General features: G+C 39.3%; 1 protein-coding gene across 1 annotated transcript in view; it reads left to right on the top strand.

Moving 5' to 3' along the window:
- Positions 1-21961, top strand: part of LOC147733208 (mucin-5B-like) — an 875769-nt gene that overhangs the window by 151116 nt on the left and 702692 nt on the right. The window contains exon 4 of the mRNA XM_086957740.1: positions 16184-16271. Coding sequence (XP_086813866.1) covers positions 16184-16271 — 88 coding nt within the window. The remainder of the gene's footprint in view (positions 1-16183; positions 16272-21961) is intronic.

Below are 21961 nucleotides of genomic sequence, written 5' to 3'. Positions count from 1 at the left end.
AGCGTGGGGATAAAAATGACTATTCCCACTCCAGAGAGTGCAACAGTAGGGAAAGCGTTGGATAGCGTAGGGGTCAAAATGACTATTCCCACTCCAGAGAGTGCAACAGTAGGGAAAGCGTTGGATAGCGTAAGGGTAAACATTACTATTCCCACTACAGAGAGTGCAACAATAGGGAAAACGTTGGATAGCGTAGGGGAAAAAATTACAATTCCCACTCCAGAGAGTGCAACAGTAGAGAAAGCGTAGGATAGAATAGGGGTAAAAATTACTATTCCCACTCCAGTGAGTTCAACAGTAGGGCAAGTAAATACTTCATATATTAATAAAAAATATATATATATTAATACCAATTAAAAAGTAATAAAAAATAAGTACAAATAAATAAAATATAATAAATAATAAATATAAAATACAAATAAAAATTATTTATTAATATCATGGCCTATTAATACAAATTAATTACCAATTTACAATTAATTAATTAGCAAATGAAAAATAATTAACAATTAATTAAAAATAAATACCAATAACTAACTTTATAAATTTAATTAATAACAATTAAATTACTTCCCACCCTATTCCCCTATAAAACCAAAACCCGCTACAGTAAATAAATTAATAAATTAACATAATTATCAATTAATCGAATAATAACAATTAATTACCAATTATAGTTTAATTAATTACCAATTAAAAATTAATTAACAATCAATTCAAGATAAATACCAATGAATTATTTAAAATATTAAATCAATTATAATTAAATTACTTCCCACCCTATTCCCCTATAAACCCACAACCTGCTACAGAAAAAAAATTAACATAATTATCAATTCATCAATTAATACAAATTAATTACCAATTATTATTTAATTAATTACCAATTAAACAATATTTAACAATTAATTAAAAGATACATACCAATAAATTACTTCCCACCCTATTCCCCTATAAACCCGCAACCAGCTACAGAAAATAAATTAATAAAATTAGCATAGTTATCAATTAATCAATTAATAAAAATTAATTACCAATTATAATGTAATCAATGACCAATAAAAAATTAATTAACAATTAATTCTAGATAAATACCAATACATTAAAACATTGAATCAATTATAATTAAATTACTTCCAACCTTATACCCCTATAAACCCACATCCGGCAACAGAATTAAATTACGCAAACATTAAATACCATAAAATTCATTACTTAAAATAAATTATAAAATAAATATACACTTTCCACACATATACTAACATAATAAACACTTTAAAAAATGCGATATTATTAAAAAATCGATATATTTTACACCTATATTAAATACTTCGATATTTTGACTTTCTATATTTATGTAAATCGATATTAACTTACTCACCTCAAATTCGATATTTTTGTTGTCTATATTCTGTTCTTTCGATATTTTGTCCATTTCATTCGCTATTTTTGTTGTCTCTATTCTGTCCATTCGATATTCGGTCCATTCTATATTTTTAACTCGATTTCAAGGTAATTCTATATTTTTTACTCAATATTATGACTGTACACCACCCAGAAGCTATTCCCCTTAGGACCACTACAGCTCCTTTGGTGGCAAGGGGCCCTCTTGGGAACTTTTTCCAGAGTGGGCTTCCCTAAGGAGGTCTTAACTGGGTATGATCATGGGCCTCCCAGAAAAGCTTAGGCACAAATGAGATGTCCTACTACCCAGCCTACTCTTTGCCTACAGAGAGGTTCCTCATTTGGGGGTTGGTTACAGGCCTTTTGAAATTCTGTTTGGACATCCAGCAAGGGGTCCTTTGTGTCTGGTGAAGGAATGATGGGAGTTACCTTTCAGACCTCCAAAACATGACATAGTGTACTATGTACTTGTTCTGTGCTCCCTCATGGCTGAGTACAAGAAAGCACGCAAAATCCTGGAGGCCAGCCAAGAACTTCAAAAAGCTTCGCATGACCTAAAGGCTGTCCTGACTGTTTACTAGCCAGGTCACAAGGTGTGGGTATTAGAATCTGTGGCCCTAGCTGCTCTTCAGGATAAATGGAGTGAACCCCACACTAAACTAGACCATAAGGGTGAGGTCACCTACCAGGTGGAACTTGGCATTCCCAGAAGTCCCCATAGGGTACTTCATGTGAACAGGCTAAAATCTTTTGTGGACAGGGCAGACATTGGATTGCTTGTGGCAACTGATGAGGGACGGGAGGAAGAGAGTGAACCTCAACCTGATCTCCTCTCTTAGAACCCTGATGATGGATAAGTTGATGGAGAGCCCTTGGAAGGCAGCCTCACTGATCAACAGCAGATTGATTGCAGGAAAGTCCTCAATCAATTCAGCCATTTCTTTTCTCAGGTGAGAGTCTACCTGTTAATAATAAAATCTACAGGCAGCTTGACCATGTCAGAGATTTCACCAGGACAGAGATCCAAAAGATGCTGGATTTGATAGTAATTGAGCCCTCAGATAGCCCTTTAGCTATCCCAATAGTCCTTGTGCCTACACCTCACACCAAGGGTCAAAAAACAGAAATTAGATTTTGTTTAGACTACAGAGGTCTCAATGCAGTAACTAGGACTGATGCTCTTCCAATTCCTAGGGCACATGAACTTATTGGCACGTTGGCCTCAGCTAAGTTTTTGAGTACATTTGACCTAACTGCTGGTTCCTGGCAAATCATACTTGCTGAGGATGCCAAACGAAAGGCAGCATTTTCAACCCCTAGTGGGCATTATCATTTTATTGTAATGCCTTTTGGTTTGTAGAATGAACCTGTCACGTTCTAGCGGTTGGTGGACAAAGTTCTCACAGGCCTGGAAGTCTATAGTGCAGCATTTCTAGATGATATTGCTGTCTTTAGAGACACCTGGGAGCACCAACTGGTCCACCTCAAGAATGTTTTGGAGGCCCTGTAGAAAGCAGACCTCACTATAAAGGCCACTAAGAGCCAAAAACGGCAGAGCAAGGTTGTGTACGTGGGCCTCCTAGTAGGTGGGGGTCAGGTTCAACTACTAGCAAAATCCAGACCATAATGGAATGGGTTACTCCGAATACCCAGACTCAGGTCAGAACTTTCTTGGGCCTGACTGGTATTACAGAGATTCATAAAGGGATATGGGTCCATAGTGACTCCTCTGAATGATCTCACATCAAATAAAGTGCCCAAGAAAGTTCAGTGGACAGTCAGCTGTCAAAAGGCATTGGAGGACCTTAGACAGGCCATGTGCACTGCTCCCATTCTGCAGAGACCTGAGTCCTCAAAAACTTTCATTGTGTAAACAGATGCATCTGAGTTAGGGGTAGGGGCTGTGTTATCACACCTGAATGCAGAGGGCCAGTATCAACCAGTAGCTTTTATCAGCAGGTTGACCCCCAGAGAGAAATGTTGGCCAGCTATAGAGAGGGAGGCCTTTGCTGTGGTCTGAGCTTTGATAAAGTTGAGGCCATACTTGTTTGGCCCTCACTTCATTGTTCAGACAGACCATAATAATAATAATAATAATAAGTCCAATTGTAAAGCACAGTGGTTACACTAATGCCAGTGTAAAGTCAGCCAGAAATCAGAAGCCCAAAGCCCTCACCCAACTATACTTGGGGAAAGAGAAACGTTTTTAATTTTATTCCTGAAACACCTCTCCTGAGTCTCCATCCGGAGCTCCGTCGGGAGGGCATTCCATTGTTTAGCCGCCAGTAGTCGGAAAGACCGACCACCCATCCTGGCCTTTTTGATAGTAGGAACGCACACCAAGCCTACCCACCTGACCTCTGCTGGCGTGTGGGAACATATGGGTACAGGAGTTCAGACAGATACAGAGGGGACTTTCCCTGCAAGATCCGGTGGCAGACGCAGAGTGCCTTGAAAGTGATTCTTTCTTTTATCGGGAGCCAGTGTAGCGCAGCCCAAGCTGCCCTAGCCAATGACCTTCTTGGGCGCCTCAAGATAAGGCGGGCTGCTGCATTCTGCACTCCCTGCAGATGGAGCAAGCATTTGGCTGGTGCGCCTAGATAAAGAATGTTACCATAGTCTAGGCGCAACGTCACCAGTGCAAGGACCAGAGTCTTCCTAGCCGCCACGGGTAGTAGGTCCAAGGTTTTACGCAGGACCTTCAGAATCCTGAAGCAGGCACCTGCCACCCACCTAGTTTGATAGTCGAAAAAAAGGCTGGGGTCCAACCAAACTCCCAGGGTTTTTGCCTGCACACAGGGCGTAGGTGTCACCCCCAAGTCCTGGGGCCACCATGCCGATGACCACACAGTCGGGCCCGAACCACCTCTGTCTTATCGCCATTCAACTTCAGGCAGTTCTTAGCCATCCATGCAGCCAATTCTTGCATGCATGCCCTGAAGTTGGAGGCAGCCGACTCCAGTGCCTGGCTCAGGGAAACCACCAACTGAGTGTCGTTGGCATAGGATACGACCCTGATTGCAAACACCTCTGCAATCTCCGCCATGGGAGCTACGTAGATATTAAACAGGGTTGGGCTCAGGGTTGGGCTCAGAGTCGGTCCCTGCGGCACTTCCTGGTTCAGCTTGATGACCATGGAGTAGTGTTCGCCATGTCTCACCTGGAAGCACCGACCCGACAGGAAAGATTTTAGCCAGTCCAAGGCACTACCAGACACTCCCCCGTTCTTCAGACATTGCACCAGCATATGATGAGCTACAGTATCAAAGGCGGCACTTAGATCCAGCAGGATCCTGGCCGCCATTTGACCTCTAATGACTCAAACAGTTGAAGGGTGAAAACCCAAATCTTTTGAGGTACTCCATTTCCCTACAGGGGATGGACTATACAGTGGAACATAGAACTGGGAGTAACCATGCCAATGCAGATTGACTCTCCAGATATTTTCACTTAGAAAATGAAGACTGAATTGGGCAGGGTTAGTCTCATCTCCTTACGTTTGGGGGGATGGTTGTGTAGGAAATTAGGACCTGCTTTTATGGTTACCCCCACATTTTGCCTGGTAGTAAGCTGTTATTTACTAGTCTGGCTGGGATCCTGCTAATAAGGACCCCAGCCTAACTGCTTTCACTCTTAAATTATAATGTTCAGTACTTAGGTATGTCCCAGATTGGATACTGGGTCAGCTTTATCAGTCCCCATTATATGGTACTAAGGTACCCAAGGCATAGGTACCCCAGGAGCACTTCCTCCAATATCAACTTCTTGCTCCAGGGAGCAAGAAGTGTATATTGGAGGAAGTGCTCCTACTAGCTTTTGGCCAACTTTGAGGTTTATCCCTATGAGCTGCAGGGAGCAAGAAGTGGATAGTGGAGGCAGTGCTTCCACGAGCTTTAGGCCAACTTCGAGGTTTATCCCTATGAGCTCCAAAGATTCTGTGGACATCTTTAATGAACTGGTTACTAATGATTTGAAAAATCTTGAGAAGTGCACAAGTGTTAAGCATACACAATTCACACAGCAAGAGAAAGAGTTTTCTGCCTTGATCTCAAAATTAAAATCTCAAAACAACTGTATCGTTAGGGATGCAGACAAGGGTGGGAATATTATTCTGTGGGATAGAACAAAATACCTTGGTGAGGCCAAGAAGCAACTTAGTAATAGGGCTAATTACTCTAAGGTTGCTGAGGCAGATATGCAGAAAAGCTTTGATTGTTATAATAATCATTTGCATGAGTGGTATGTTCAATGCTTAATATCCTGTGAAGAGTTTCAATTTCTCAAAGTATCCAAACCAGTGACCCCGGTACTTTATTTAATATCAAAAGTACACAAAAGCATAGACAATCCGCCAGGACGGATGATTATTTCGGCCATTGGGGGAGCTTTTGAGAATACATCTAAATATATAGATTCATTTCTGTGCCCAATAGTGAATCAACTCCCGTCTTATATACAAGACTCGGGTGACTTTCTTCAAAAAATCTATGACTTACCCTGGGAAGATGATCTATTACTGGTAACTATAGATGTAACTACGCTATATACCAGTATTAGACATGAAGATGGACTTAATGCCATCAAGTACTTTCTTCACGGTCGGCCAATTAAACTCTAGTCACATACACAAATGCTATTAACAATGGTCTCTGTCTACTCAAAAAACAACTTCTTTCTGTTCAACAATGAACTGTACAATCAAACGTGCGGAACCGCGATGGGCACCTGCTTCGCCCCCAGCTATGCAAATTTGCATATGGGCTGGTGGGAGGAGCAGGTGGTCCAAGTGGAATTACAGGCAGAATGGGAGCAAAATGTACTACACTGGAGTAGATACATCGACAACCTTTTTGTCGTGTGGAAGTGGTCGGAAGAAGCAGCCAAGAATTTTATCAAAAGACTTGAAGTTAATAATCTTAGCTTAAAATTTACCAGTACTATAAGTAAAAGTGAAGTCAATTTTCTTGATTTAACAGTGTATGATGAAAAAGCTAAACTCCACACAAAATTATACAGAAAGCCTGCAGTGGGGAACACACTGCTCCATGCAGGGAGCTTCCATCCACAAAATCTAATAAGAAGCATACCATATGGAGAAAGCCTGAGAGCAATTCGAAACTGAAGTGACCAGAGTACACTACACTAGACTTGTGCTATATTATAGAGCTCAATACCAGGGCTCCGATGGGGCTCAATGCAGAGGAGGATCTAATTACCCATCTTTGAGTAATAATCAGAAGTAAAGTATAAGAACAAGCAAAAATATAGCAGCTTCCTATGAAATGGTTTTAATTGTTTGTCTTTGTCTTGGTGTTTAAAGAGAGCATAGAAGACAGTAGGGTGTAAATTTTGCCCACTTGGGCATTATAGAACAAACCTCTATTAAGAGCGAACAAAATGTGAAATTGTGAGCTTTTTTGATTGCGCATAATGTCGAGAGTTTAGTATTTTAGCTGTAATAATGGCATCTAGAAAAGAACCATATATAAAACTGAGATAACTTTGGAAGTTTTTAGGGCATTGTGTGCTGGCGGAGGATTGCACCCCGTTTTTGTGACCGTCTTCTCTGCAAATGTGTGAGAACAGAGGACTTGCCCACTTGGGCATAATACGTAATTTATAAATATACGGAACTGTGTATAATAGGAACCAATGACAGGTATGTCAATGTCTGTTCACGGCGCTTTAATAAAGTTAACCTTTGTGAAAAACGGAGACCCGGTTCGACTGCATAATTGTAATACTTGGCAAGAGGGTTGTATTGCTTTTAAATCAAATACCGCATAAATGCATCTGGCTTTTATAAATTTGAAATAACAAAGTTATTTTATGTAAAGACGTTTCAACGTGAAACATGTTTTTGCAGAAAGACTATGTTAGAAAGACAAAATGTATAGAAAAACTACGAGTTTGTTCTCCAATACATTAACTCTGTAGTCCTATCACGTGATGGTGTTCAATATGCACGAATGGTTTAAATGGCCGTTAAGTACACACGAAACCAATGGTGATCAAGCCTGCTGGCAGGCGAAACGCGACCGTTTGCAGCTGTCACAATAAATTAATTTGTGACCAGAACGTGGTGTCGTCTATCCTTTGTGCTGATGAGGGAACGGAGAAAAAAAATATATATATATATATCAATCAATTACTCACTTCACCCGCGCCATCAAACTCACAGCGGGTGCCTCCGGACGGGGGTGGGTCCGCCAGTGTTACACAACAACTACGCTACGAATCTTCGGAGCACTCTGGGGACTACAGGTTAGATTCATTAACAGTAAATGCATTTCGGCATCGGCGTTCCTCAGTACAAATAAATCCATATTAAAAACACAGCATGGGGTTTCTTTTAAAAGCAACAATGTCTTCCCTTTTTGTTGGGGCTTCTGACAACTCTAATTGGCGGCATTTCCTTTGTCAGGGGTGTGTCTCTAGGTGAGCAGACGGCCTCAATATCCCACAATGCAACATTTGCTTCAATTCATTGTGTCCCAATCGGCCTCCTTTGCTAATTCCATGACTGTTCCCTTTCATCTCGCCGCCAGTATGGCTGCCCCATTAATCTCTTCACTTGATGTCAATTTCCCTCGCCTGCTGCTTGTGGATTTCACGGGAACACCGCAGGTATCTCTCATACGTCTGAGTACCTTGGATTTGAATAATCCACGTCCTTTCTGTTTGATGGTGTTCCTGCTGGCAGTGATTCAGACGTCGAACATAAATCAATCACTCGCTTCACCCGCGCCATCGAACTCACAGCGGGTGCCTCCGGATGGGGGGTGGGTCTGTTAGTGTTACACAACAACTACGCTACGAATCTTCGGAGCACTCTCGGGAGTCCAGGTACGATTTCTTATCGGTAAATGCATTTCGGCATCGGCTTTCATCAGTACAAAGGAATCCATATTATGAACACCGCATGGGGTTTCTTTTAAAAGCAACAATGTCTTCCCTTATTGGTGGGGCTTCTGACAACTCTAATTGGTGGTATTTCCTTTGTCAGGGATGTGTCTCTTGGGGAACAGATGGCCTCAATATCCCACAATGAAACTTTGCTTCAATTCATGGTGTCCCAATCGGTGTCTTTTGCTAATGCCGTGACTGTTCCCTTTCATCTTGCCACCAGTATGGTTGCCCCATTAATCTCTTCACTTGCTGTGTCAATATCCCTCACCTGCTGCTTGTGGATTTCACAGGAACACCGCAGGTATCTCTCATATGGCAGAGTACCTTCGATTTATATATATATGCCACAAAATGTTCCCAAATTGCCACAGAACAGGAGGAGCCACAGAGGGGATTTCAGGATAGGGCTTTATTTCAAAAGAGCAGGCATGACGCTTTTTGGGCATTCCCTTTTTCAAATGCCAGCTCCAACAGCATTCCTCCCATCAGTCCATTCAAAATACCTCCAGTCGTTCTACCATTGGTGGCTTTCCAGGTGGGCCGGGTCAGAGTATCTGGCACACCTGCAGTCGCGTCGGCGGACTGCAGTTCCCAAAGTGCACTTCTCACTGCATGTCAGGTGAGAGCTCAACTCGGCTCCATCATATCCCTTCATGGGTGCTGGAAATTACTAAAAACGATGTTTAAGATCCGTGGGGAAAGCTGTTGATGAAACACAATCCCTTGCTGTGTCCCCAAGACGCCTCAACCGCAAGGATCCAATTTCAGCTCAGCTTGGAAATCCCGGATACAGTGCTCCTCATTCCTTCGTGTAGTCACAAACTGCAATTGGCAGTGGCATGGATTCTGAGCGTGGTTGCGGTGGGTCAGGACTGGACTATACCAATAACTTGGTTGTATCAAAAGTGCTGAAGCTACTTGATTAGTCCTGTTCACTTGATAAGGCAGGTCTCCTCATGCGAGCCCAGGACATGCACGCAATATATGCCACAAAATGTCCCCAATCGCCACAGAACAGGAGGAGACGCAGTGGGGATTTCAGGAAAGGGCTTTACTTCAAAAGAGCAGGCATGACGCATTTCGGGAATTCCCTTTTTCAAATGCTATATATCTATATCTATAAGTACAATTTACAATACAATAACTGAATTCAATTTAATTTAAATTTCATGAATTAGCATGTTCATACAGCAAATATGTCAAAGCATAACTTAACCTATGGATTGAAAAACGTTTGTGGTAAAGTCTGTCGTCTACCTTCATGGTAGTTCTTACCAATTGTAGTTCTTGGTAATGAAGCAGTCCTACCTTTATTTTTTGAAAAGTATGTGAAACACTTTATGCATAAAATGGTGAACACACTTTATTTTGGTTGGCTTTGGAAGAAGACCGTTTGGTCGAAACGCGTCGCCATTAAACATCTTTAAACACAGACCCTGGAGTGCGAGTCTTTTTGTGTGACTGCAGCGCGGATGCAAGCTGTCAGCCCTTTCGAAAATATATATATATATCTATATATATATATATATAGATATATATATATATATATATATATATATATATATATATATATATATATATATATATATATATATATATATATATATATATATATCTAAAATACTCCCAAACAGAACTCCTTCTGGGTCCCTTGACCCATGAAAGGTGGCGTGGATGTCGGCGGAGTGCTTCCGACAATAATGCGCTCAAAGGCAGCCAAACACAAAGTTCATATCCCACGCTCTCAGGATGCAACGAGGAGACACCAAGTATAACGCGTTTCGCCGACAAACGGCTTGATCACGCGATCAAGCCGTTTGTCGGCAAAACGCGTTGTGAATTAAACAGCACTGGTTATACTTGGTGTCTCCTCGTTGCATCCTGAGAGCGTGGGATATGAACTTTGTGTTTGGCTGCCTATGAGCGCATATATATATATATATATATATATATATATATATATATATATATATATATATATATATATATATTAAAGTGATAAATATTAAATATATTTGATAATTAAATACATTAAAAAATAAAGTTGATTTAATATACATTGTATCAAATATACCAAAAAAACTTCAGTTAAAAAAGTTGAACACACATATAAAATAATCAATATATGTACATATATCTATACTTTAAAACAATTATTAAACTAATAATTTTAATGTAGTTTATAATTGTAAAATTATATTAAATGTAACAAATATATATATATATATAGAGAGATATACCAATAACATAAAATCGATTTAAAAAACATCTATTATAAATTAAAACAATGAACTATTTAAAAATCTTTAATCTTAAATTTCCCACTCCAGAGTAGATAAAGTGTTGGATAGGAAAGGGGTAAAAATTACTATTCCTATTTCAATGAGTGCAACAGTAGGGAAAGTGTTGGATAGCAGAGGGGTAAAAATTACTATTCCCACTCCAGTGAGTGCAACGGTAGGGAAAGCGTTGGATAATGGAGGGATAAAATGTACTATTCCCACTCCAGTGAGTGCAACAGTAGGAAGAGTTTTGGATAGCAGAAGGATAACATTTACTATTCCCACTCCAGTTAGTGTGTCAATGGGGAAAGTATTGAATAGCAAAAGGGTAAAATTTACTATTCTCACTCCAGTCAGTAAAAACAAAAATCATCAACAAAATAATAATATTTTACAAAAATTAAATAAAACTTTTAAAAATGTTATTAAAAATATATTTATTATTAAAAATGTTAAAAATCAAAACATATTATAATGCTAAATACTTATGACTAATTCACCCAAATATTATATTAAATAGAATGTAAAAAACGAATTTGAAACAAATAAATATTTTTATAAATTATTTATTAACAAAAACATTAATTATTACATATATGTAGTCTATTTACTTCCTACCCTATAGCACCACACAACTACCAACCTACATTGAAAAAAATATGTTTTCATAATTAACTTAATTATCAATTAAACAAATATTTTTCAGAAAATAAAAAATGAAAGCACATCATTTAATTATCTTCCCACCCTTTACACCTATAATCCCCACAGCCCACAGCAAACTGCAAAAAAATTATACAGTTAAAAAACTTTTTCAATTCAATAACTAATAGTATTAAACAACTAATTATAAATTAATTTACTTCCCACCCTTCACCCCAAAACCCACACAAAAAGAATTAAACAATTAATATTAATTATCAGCTAATCATTAATTCATTAAGAATACATTACTTCCCACCTTTTACACTAATAACCCCAAACCTAAAATTAATTACACAATTACCATAATGAATTGTCAATTAATTAATAATATTAATTAACAATTAATTTTTTATTAATTAAAAATAAATTACTTCCCACCCTTTCCCCTACAAAATCCCAAAATCCGCACCTAAAATGAATCACAATTACCATCATTAATTGTAAATTAATTAAATATTCATAATTAATAACTAATTATTAATTAATTAAATTACTTCCCACCCATTACCTCTATAGACTCCACACCGTCCACCTATAATTAATTGCACAATTGCCATCATTTATTGTCAATTAATTAATTAATATTAATTAACAACTAATTATTACTTAATTATAAAGAACTTTCTTCCCACCCTTTACCCCTATAAACCACACAACCCGCACCTAAAATGTACCCATCAAAATTAAAAACACAATTACCATTATAAAATCTCAATTAAAAAATTGTTAATAAATTAACGTATTCATTAAGTTATTATGATTATAAAACTTTCCGCCCTATTTCCTTATAAACCCACAGCCTGCTATGGTACTAAAAAACGCTTTTTTAATTAAAATAAAATTAATAAATAATAAAAATGTCACTCATATATTAAAAAAAATAAACTTTACTTGTACAAAAATACATCACATACATGTAAAATATATACTAAAATACATAACACTTATTACAAAATCGATATGTTAAACAACTCTATATTTTTTAATAATAATAATGACGTTTATACTTTTAAAATCAATTTTTCTTACCTTAAAGTACCTTAAAAAATATATATTCCATTTTGCACTCTATTATTCATTTATGTGTGCGTGTGTGCTCACATACATGGTTTGCATTTGAAGTGGCATTTAGAAGTGGGGATGAAATGAGTGTGTTGTGTGGAATAAACAGTTTACCTCTCCCGCTCATTCTCCCGGATGTTTATTTGTAACTTGGTACTGCTCTGTAGAGGCCTAGTGCACACTAGGTCTGCCTGGGAGCTCACCCTGTGTCCCTAGGGTTTCAAGTCTTTAACTCATTAAACAATAGTAAAAAAAAGTTATTCCATGTTAATTAATCTGCAAGATGTTTTTGTAGGTATAACATTCTTTAGTGGTATTATATATCCATTTGTATACATTCAAATCATAAATGATGTCATAATCAAAAGTAACAACTTCAGTTTTCAAAGAGCGATCAAATTAAAACAGTAGCACAGTAGTACTTGAAAAAAATGAAACTTAAATCATGACATTTCCCAATGTATTTCGGGTCTACTACGACCCTTCTTCAGGGGAGTACAATTACGAATGACGAATCCAATCTTGATACTGTTTTGAACACATAAATCATCACATCAGTTCCGTTTTCAGAGCACTGTGAAAAAATAATAATATGTACCAATGTATTTTCATAGTATATACAAGATCTGAAAAATAGAATTAACACTGTAGTCCATGAGTGTGAATCCAAACCGTGTAGTAACGAAAAGAATAAAAAACGAAAATGTAGTGTTTGGGTAAGAACTTAGCGCACGTATCTCCCTCATAGGTTGGATCTATCATGTTTACCCTCAATTGTAACGTGAGCCTATTTACCACATTTCCCCCAGAGGCCGATCACGTTTTTCCAGGTCCGTCATTGACACACATAAAGCACAATATTTGCAACATCAGGTAGATGCCTTTTCCCCTTTTTTAGATCATCTCTTATTTCTGGTCATGGGCTCAGACTGATCTTATACACATCTCTATTTTCCTTCACTTTGTTTATTTTCGTACACATGGAGGTGCTGGGTGTTACATCTGTTTGTAGATACTTTTGATTCATCACGTTTGGTTATGAGCCATTTTCGTTTTTTATTCTTTTCGTTACTACACGGTTTGGATTCACACTCATGGACTACAGTGTTAATTCTATTTTTCAGATCTTGTATATACTATGAAAATACATTGGTACATATTATTATTTTTTCACAGTGCTCTGAAAACGGAACTGATGTGATGATTTATGTGTTCAAAACAGTATCAAGATTGGATTCGTCATTCGTAATTGTACTCCCCTGAAGAAGGGTCGTAGTAGACCCGAAATGCATTGGGAAATGTCATGATTTAAGTTTCATTTTTTTCAAGTACTATTGTGCTACTGTTTTAATTTGATCGCTCTTTGAAAACTGAAGTTGTTACTTTTGATTATGACATCATTTATGATTTGAATGTATACAAATGGATATATAATATCACTAAAGAATGTTATACCTACAAAAACATCTTGCGGATTAATTAACATGGAATACCTTTTTTTTACTATTGTTTAATGAGTTAAAGACTTGAAACCCTAGGGACACAGAGTGAGCTCCCAGGCAGACCTAGTGTGCACTGGACCTCTACAGAGCAGTATCAATCAAGAGTTGTGGGCACAACTACTTATACTGGGAGGCTCCCAATATCAGGTTGAACTTTATAAATACACGCTGAATTGGATTACACAGGTGTGCTAGCTACACATTTACATATTTGTAACTTGGACCACAACATTCAAGGTCAACCACTGTTGTTCACACCAACAGTCTGCTTCTCCTGCAGTGTCAGCTTGCTCCTTCCCTCTTTGATGAGACAGGACTCTACAGGTATTCCTGGACAGGAAAATAAGTTCTTTCTTTACATTAAACACTAGCTGATGTTCCCTCACCACTGGGAAGCTGGATGTCAGTCAGACCCAAGCTCTGGTTGTACAATAGGTTCTTTTATTGAGTTGTTGAGGTCCCCTTTCTTGGTTAGAGAAAAATTGGAACTGGAACAACAAGTGGGCAGCAGCTCTCAATCCTATACAAGTACAGCAGAAAAGTGGTGTGTATTCTCAATCTGTACTTTCAGACCTTTTTAAATAGGTTCTCTTTTCATGTGTCCTTCTCAAGATGTTCACATGACTCCTATGTCTTATGGGATACTCTTCATAGCAGGGATGTTTCCAAGCTGGAGCACTCACAGCAGATGCCCAAAGAGGTGTGAGCCATCTGTACCTGACTATCATAGTCACATCTGAAACTGATCAGATAGACACCACAAGCTTACTTTTTTTAAAAGGCCATTCTCACCCTTACAAAAGGAACCGCAGTTACATCCTGCCTTAAGTACTACCATTCACCAAATTGGATTCTCCAGGAATACTGATCCATAGCCCTCTGCATCCAAGGATTTAATCAAATTTATAAAGGGGAGCTTGTCCCCTCTTTCCCCACTTCAGTGTCTCAGTTCCCTCCCTCTAGTCTCAGGAACATCAGTAATATACTTTCATAGTCTGGGAAAGTAGCCTTACCTCCATCTTGTGCACAGGAACAGGTCAGGGCTCTCAAAATGGAACCCACAGGACTGTGGCACTCTGTGTTACTCATACCATCATACAGTGTGCAATTCGCTCAGGATTTCAGAGCTGGGCTCCAGGTACATTGCTAGCTGTGGAAATTTACACAAGTAGCTTTCATTCTAAGGGTGCAGATAAAAGCGTCTGGTCGTGCTCTGATCACTATAAAATATGACACGCTGCCACTGCTTCACTATATGCTTGAAATCATAATAGGGACAATAGTCATTTGTCACTATCGAGAGCCCATATGGTGCATCCCCAGCTCCAACGACACATCCAGGTCCGTACTCTTATCAGAGGCACCCCTAGGCCTATGTGCACATGCCAGATTAGGGTAAGGCTGAGGTCAAAATCCAACAAACAGGATACCAGATACTCACTGCTGGGTACGCAAGGTAGGGGACATTACTGTACATCATATAGATGACATTCTAATTCCAACAATATTGAGTTCTGAATGAATGCTATTTTTTATCTCACATATGATTCATTGTGAGTTTGTTATTTTGTTTTACTTTTCATCGAGAGTCATAGAAGATACTGCTAGAAATGTTAACTTATTTTTCACAAAATGCAGCTATATGGAACTAGGTGGAAGAGGTGAATGTCTTGCATGCATTTCACAGTTGACTAAATGCACCAATTGCCTCCACAAGCTAGAATTTCTATTTAGCACTGACCAATGGAAACTCTTGCTTGCGTTTATGTGTGCCTTCACATCCTACGGATTAGGCAAGTGGGGCATAAAGAAATTTAAAATGAAAGAAACTAGCATTACAGAATGTAAGGGCCTGATCCACAAAGGGCCTCCTCTCTCCTGATGGAGGCCCCAAAGTCAAGGGTAGACTCCGCACTCATTATGAAGATTCCAGCATGACTGCTGGGTCTCCACAACAAGAGCGGAGGTCCTTTGTGAATCAGTCCCTTAATGTGTAGGCAGTTGCTATCACCATTAACTTTATTTATATTATCCAATTGTTTTCAATTTTTTAGGTAAAATGGAGGATTCCTAGGTATTTATTAATATTGCAATTTCTGAATCTCCTCAGTCATCACTTCAATAATAAAGGAGTTAATATTTTACTCGGTCAGCTGTGTTAGATTTTGCTGGTGTCATCTTTTAGTTGTTACACAGAAGTAATTCAAGACATTTGTATTTCGGATTGTCTACTTTCATTAAAATATGACCATAGCATACTTGATGCCAGAGCAGCTGAACTGGATCACTGCATAAATAACTGTTGTTTGATCCCCTCAGCTGGAGCTAGAAGACACCTTTAAGGACAGTACATGCGGGATGTGTGGAAACTATGACTCCAACAAGGACAACGACTTGACTGTCAATGGTAGGAATGATTTCTTTTTTCTTTCATGCAGTGGCGGGGGAATTTATGACTTTTGTTAGCACTATAGTCTTCTTCCATTCTAACTTGCTTTCATGAATACACATGAATGTTATTACACGCAGTCCACATTTCTGTACAAGGATAACATGCACCACAGAAGTGTGTACTGTGGCAAGATCAACAGATCCATATGGGGCCATTTCATGGTACCCTTAGACATTCAGGGCTTTCACAATTGTATATTGCATGACATTAACTATAGCGTGTCTAATGTTCCAGGTTTGTTACATGCGTATGTGTGTCATTAAGTACATTTATTTATTTTGGGAGCCATCAGATGTGGACCTGAGAAAACTGTGTACTAAACTGTTAATGAAATCTGTAATGAATTTCTAGTGTTGTGTGTGTTAGAGATAGCAGGAACCCTATGGTCCTGATAGACTCCGTAGAATAGTGGCGTAAGTGATTGGGTGTGGTTAAGAAACTTCATGACGAAGCTCGCGCAGTTAGCGGTGACACCCTGATGAATAAAGACATGTAATACCGAGCTCTGTGTGTGGTGTGATCATTTACATGTACATATTCTGGGAAGGACACTACAACTGGTGACAAAATATCGAATTATGTAAACACACAACCCGAAGAACCAAGAGTGTTCTCCTGGAAAGTTTGCCTTGGTCCAGCAAACTCATTGTGCATGCTGTGTGTGCCCCAGCTGAGGTGAACAAATCGATGGTTGGCTTATTTGGAATCAAAGCAGCACTCCAGCCAGTGCAAGGCATGTGAAGAAAGTGAAGGCCTTACAGAAAAACAACTTTGTCATTTGTCAAATGCAATTTTTATCATTGGCTAGACATTTGATGGTAAAATAGAAAAAGTGGGAAATACCTATCTGACTGACTTTCTGGAAATGCTCAATCTCCTGCACCACATACATATGGGCTTTCTTCTCTGGTATAGTACAGAGATAGCCCTTTTATTAGCCTCGGAGGACCTAACAAAAACCTTTAACTGGGGAGAAACATCTGCGCTCATTCTTCTTGATATGAGCGCAGCGTTTGATACTGTGTCCCATTATTGCATCCTCCGACATGGTTTAGAGGCGGTAGGTATCACAGAGAAGGTGCAAACATGGCCGAACTCGTTTTTAGACAATAGCAGTTTTCAGGTCAGGGAAGGGCCTTGCCTGTAGGAAGCCCATCAGCTAAGGTGCAGAGGGCCCCAGGGATCACTGTTAAGGCCAACTTTTTAAAATATCTGTGTCCGCACTTTAGCAGACATTATCTGTTCAGCTGGTCTCACTAGGGTGTTGTATGCGGATGACACCCAGATTGTTGTTTCCTTATCACCTAACACAATCCTAACCTCAGAGTCACTCTACACCGGCCAAAAGCAGGTGAACAATTGGATGACAGCCAGTTACTTTAAATTAAACAGCAAAAAAACAGAGGTTATGGGTGTTGGAAACAACCCAGCATTGTGGGACCACATTCTCTGTCCTTTGTGCCTGGGTGACCGCCCTTCCCCTAAAATGGAGGTTAAGAGCCTGGGTGTTTTAATAGATAACAGTTTACCACGGCCACCTAGGCAAAGTAAATGTGTTGGTCTCCTGAGAGCCCTCAACAAGATGATAAATGGCTCGCTGGGCAAACTCAAAGCGTTGTGGGACAAAATCTTGTACTTCCATGCCTAGACTATGGTAATTCTCTTTATCTAGGCAGCTCTGCTTATGTAATTCAGAAGTTGCAAGTTATTCAAAATACTGCTGCCAGAATACTTCTGAACCTGCCTAAAATCCAGTCCACATGTCTGGCTTTGGCACTCTTTCATAGGTTGCTGATGAGCAAAATAATTGAATTCAAAGCCTTATGCATAGCACACAAGGTAAAATACATTCAGGTCTAGTATATCCTTGTTCGTCTTATCACACCATACTACAAGGCAAGAGATTTAAGATTAAACAATCGCTCCCTCCTGGCTACCCCCAGAATTAAAAGAGCCAAGAGTGGAGGGCGATCATTTGTATACCAGGTGTCTAAACTTTGGAACTCTCTGCGCAGTTACCTCAGAGCCAACGGCAACTTGTTAAGCTTTAGGAAACAATTGAAGACCCACCTCTTCGCTTAACCAACACATTTCTTGCTAACGACTCCTGTCCGTGCTGGGAAGGCCGGTCCTGGGTAGCTACTCGCTTTATAAGACATACCATAACATAAAATCGAGACAAAAGATACTGCCCCACAGCCTAACACAGAGCTGTCATTCATACCTTATGACAAAGCTAAAGGCAGCAAAAATCCAGGTTCCGAGAAGCGCCAAAGGCAGTGCTTGTCGAGTGCAAGGAAGTGCTAAATTAGGAAATCTTCTGATACAAAGAAACACTAAAGGCAGTAACAATCAGGTACTGAAAGTGCTATGAGTTGTGACAGCAATGTGGAAGAGAATGCTGTGAGTAGAAGCAGATAAATGTAGAGAAACATTAGAGTTGACAATAACCAGATATATAGAGAATACGGTTAAGCTTACTAGAACTGGAGTAAAGAGAACCATGTCACCTCAGCACCAGCCACCACAACCCAAGCAAAAGCACGGGGTTGTGCATATAAGACTGGTGAATCGTGTCAGATCAACTGAAAGGCCGTGGGTGGTGGTCAGAATAAAGAAGCTTTTCAATGGCTTCTGAAAAAAGAACCAAATATGGCATCACCGCCTTCTTAAAACAACAGACTCCTTTCAACACCGCCAAAAAGCATTATCAGTGACCGACGGACTGCCTGGATCAAACCTTTGATGATTTCACTGATGCCCTTGAAGAAGCAAATGACAAAAAGGTCATTACAAATCTGAAGTATTTGGCGGTTGAAGGAGTAAAAGAAGTGATAAACTAAATACCACATAGGTATGAAATGACATACTATCAAATCAAAGAGGCGTTAAACACCAAGTACAAATCAATGGAAACTGTCAGCTGTGACAGTTACATTTGCAGTCAAGGAACAATGAATGAATTTGTATAAAGACGTGATTCACTCATCACGCTTTGCAAGTTTAATGAGTTCAACAATGAAGAGGCCATGCTTTTCAGAGTAATAGATGGTTGTCCCCCCAATTCATTCAGATGATGTATGTTGAAAAAAAAACTCAGTGTGGAGCAAGTACACATGACTGGTAGAGTGGATGAAAGAGTGACAGGCAAGCTGCTGACATATAGGCTGAAACAGCCCAAAATTAATTGTGTGAAAAGTAGGCCGAAACACGAGGTAGAAGGCAGCAAAGTAATGCCTCCAGAAAAAAAAGTTGTGTTTTTGATGTGGATTTTCCTTTCCATCTTAAGGTAAATGTACCACCCCTTGACAAATATGCAAAGGCTGTTGTAAAGAGAACCAACATTTTGTAATGGTTTGCAAAGTGTAGGAAAGATCAAGAGTATCACATTGAGCAAACAAAATGGATGCCAGAAAGTTCCAGAGACCTTGTGGCCACACCGACAAGGCAAAGTGGCAACATCAGTTGAGGCAAATAGTAGCTGAACAACGTCAATTGTCGCCAAATTCCTCACCTTAAAGTTAATCACAGTCATTGTCAATTGACAGTTAGGAAGATGGGTGTGTGATGTCAATATTGACCACTAACAAACATGCGTGTGTAGGAATAGCTTTTTGCAGGAAGAATCCTGGTCGAAGCAAAATCGACAAGCGGTAGTGCGAAATTCATTTGGACACTGTCCCAAAATCACACTGAAGGTGTATGGGTGCTCCATACCTTTTATATTAGACAGTGATGCTTCGAAAAACATTATGCCATTGAAAAAGTGCAATGAACTGTCTCCAATGTCCGGTTTAACTCAGTTGAAAATGAAAGTGTATACGCCAGATGCTTGAACGCAACTGCAAGGTCAAGGTTCATTTCTAGCAACTGTGAAACATGAAATAATAGAAGTACAAGTACCAATTCATGTCCTGCTTGGCACTTCATCAAGTGCATGTTTACTCAGTTTCAGTGTTGCTGCTGACATGGGGCTGATTTATGTAAGCTATAATGTCAATGTCTAGCATGAGAGAGTGGATCAGTTACCATCTTTGTTTCATGGACTAGGAAGACTTGAGGCAAAGAAAGTGCAACTGCAAATAAATAAGAACATCTGTGCTGTTCATTTACAAAAGGTTGTAGAGAAGGAACTTGAGACACTATTAAAGCATGACATCATTGAGGGATGCACTGGTCTGATGCCATGCATGTTACACATAGGGGTGGTGCCCAAGGTTAGAAGAGCCATGCATATCTGTGTTGAAATACACCAGGCTAACAAGGCAATTAAAAGAGAACGACATCCAGGTCCACATATCGCTGACATGATCACGCAGCTGAATGGATACCAAAGTCTTTTCCTGCCTTGACTCGAACAACTCAAACTGGAAGAAATTTGCGGTATATTAATACCTTTTTAACTCATGCCAGTTTATTCAGATATAAACGACTACATTTCAGGGTGTTATCAGCTGTAGAACTCGTTCAGGATGTCAATTACAGTAATTACATATTGGTTTTTGTGGCCACACAAAAGGAACATGATAAAGCTCTTCGACAAGTGTGTTGTAAATTTGCTGATGCAGGTCTCACTTTAAATGCAGCAACGTGTGAGTTTCATAAAACAAAACTCAAGTTCTTTTATCTTATCTTATCTGATGGGGGAATGACTCCCGATCCAAATGAAATACAAGCTTTGTCATCCAATTCTTCCCCACAAGATGTAACTATACTGCCTATTCTTTGGTATTGTCAGCTACTGTTCAAAGTACATACATGACTTTGCCACTGTGTGTCCCATTGAGAGACTTAATGAAACAAATTGCTCCATTTCGATGGTCATATGAATGTGATCAAAGCTTCAAGAAAATCAAACATGCGATTCAGAATGCCACTGAAATGGCATACTTTGATCCGAAAATACAAACAGATTGTTGTTGATGCCAACCCAATAGGGTTAGGTGCAATGCTTGCACATCACAATGGACAACCTAATGAATCAAGAGTCATTGTGGCTTATGCTAACCAGAGTTTCTCACAGATGTAACATGCTCATTCACACTCTAAAAAAGAAAGCATCACTGTGATAAGAGTTTGTGAGCATTTTCCTTTGTTCCTGAATGGACAGCACTTCACGGCTGTCACTGACCACCAAGTATTGCTCACCATTTATGACAACCTTAAAGTCAAGATGCCCCCTCACATTGAGAGGTGGGGTTGTAACTGCAGAAGTATGATTATACAATTGTACATTATCCAGGAAAAGATCAAAACACTGCTGACAATTTCTCACGTGCACCAATACCATGTCATGGCAACACTTTTAAGCGGCTGATGCCAATGGTAAATTCATCAAAAAATCCAGTACTCCTGCTGCCGTATCAGTGGAACAAATCATTGTTGCCATAAGCGCTGACAGAGATTTGTTAATATTCAATGACAATATTGCACATCAGTCCTGGAGAAAATATACTCGACCTCTTCATGATGACCTTTAATACCAGAGATGAATACAACTGTGCAGGAAGAACTTTCAGTTACCACAAAGGAATTATATTTTGAGGGTCATGAATTGTTATGCTTGAGTCAACAAGTCATTGAACTGGCACATGAGGGATGCCATGGAGTTGTTGCTACTAAACGAGCCCCACGGGACCGAGTGT

Source organism: Lissotriton vulgaris, chromosome 2_1 (assembly GCF_964263255.1).
Source record: "Lissotriton vulgaris chromosome 2_1, aLisVul1.2, whole genome shotgun sequence".
Lineage (NCBI taxonomy): Eukaryota > Metazoa > Chordata > Amphibia > Caudata > Salamandridae > Lissotriton > Lissotriton vulgaris.
This window is presented reverse-complemented; position numbering and strand designations above follow the sequence as displayed.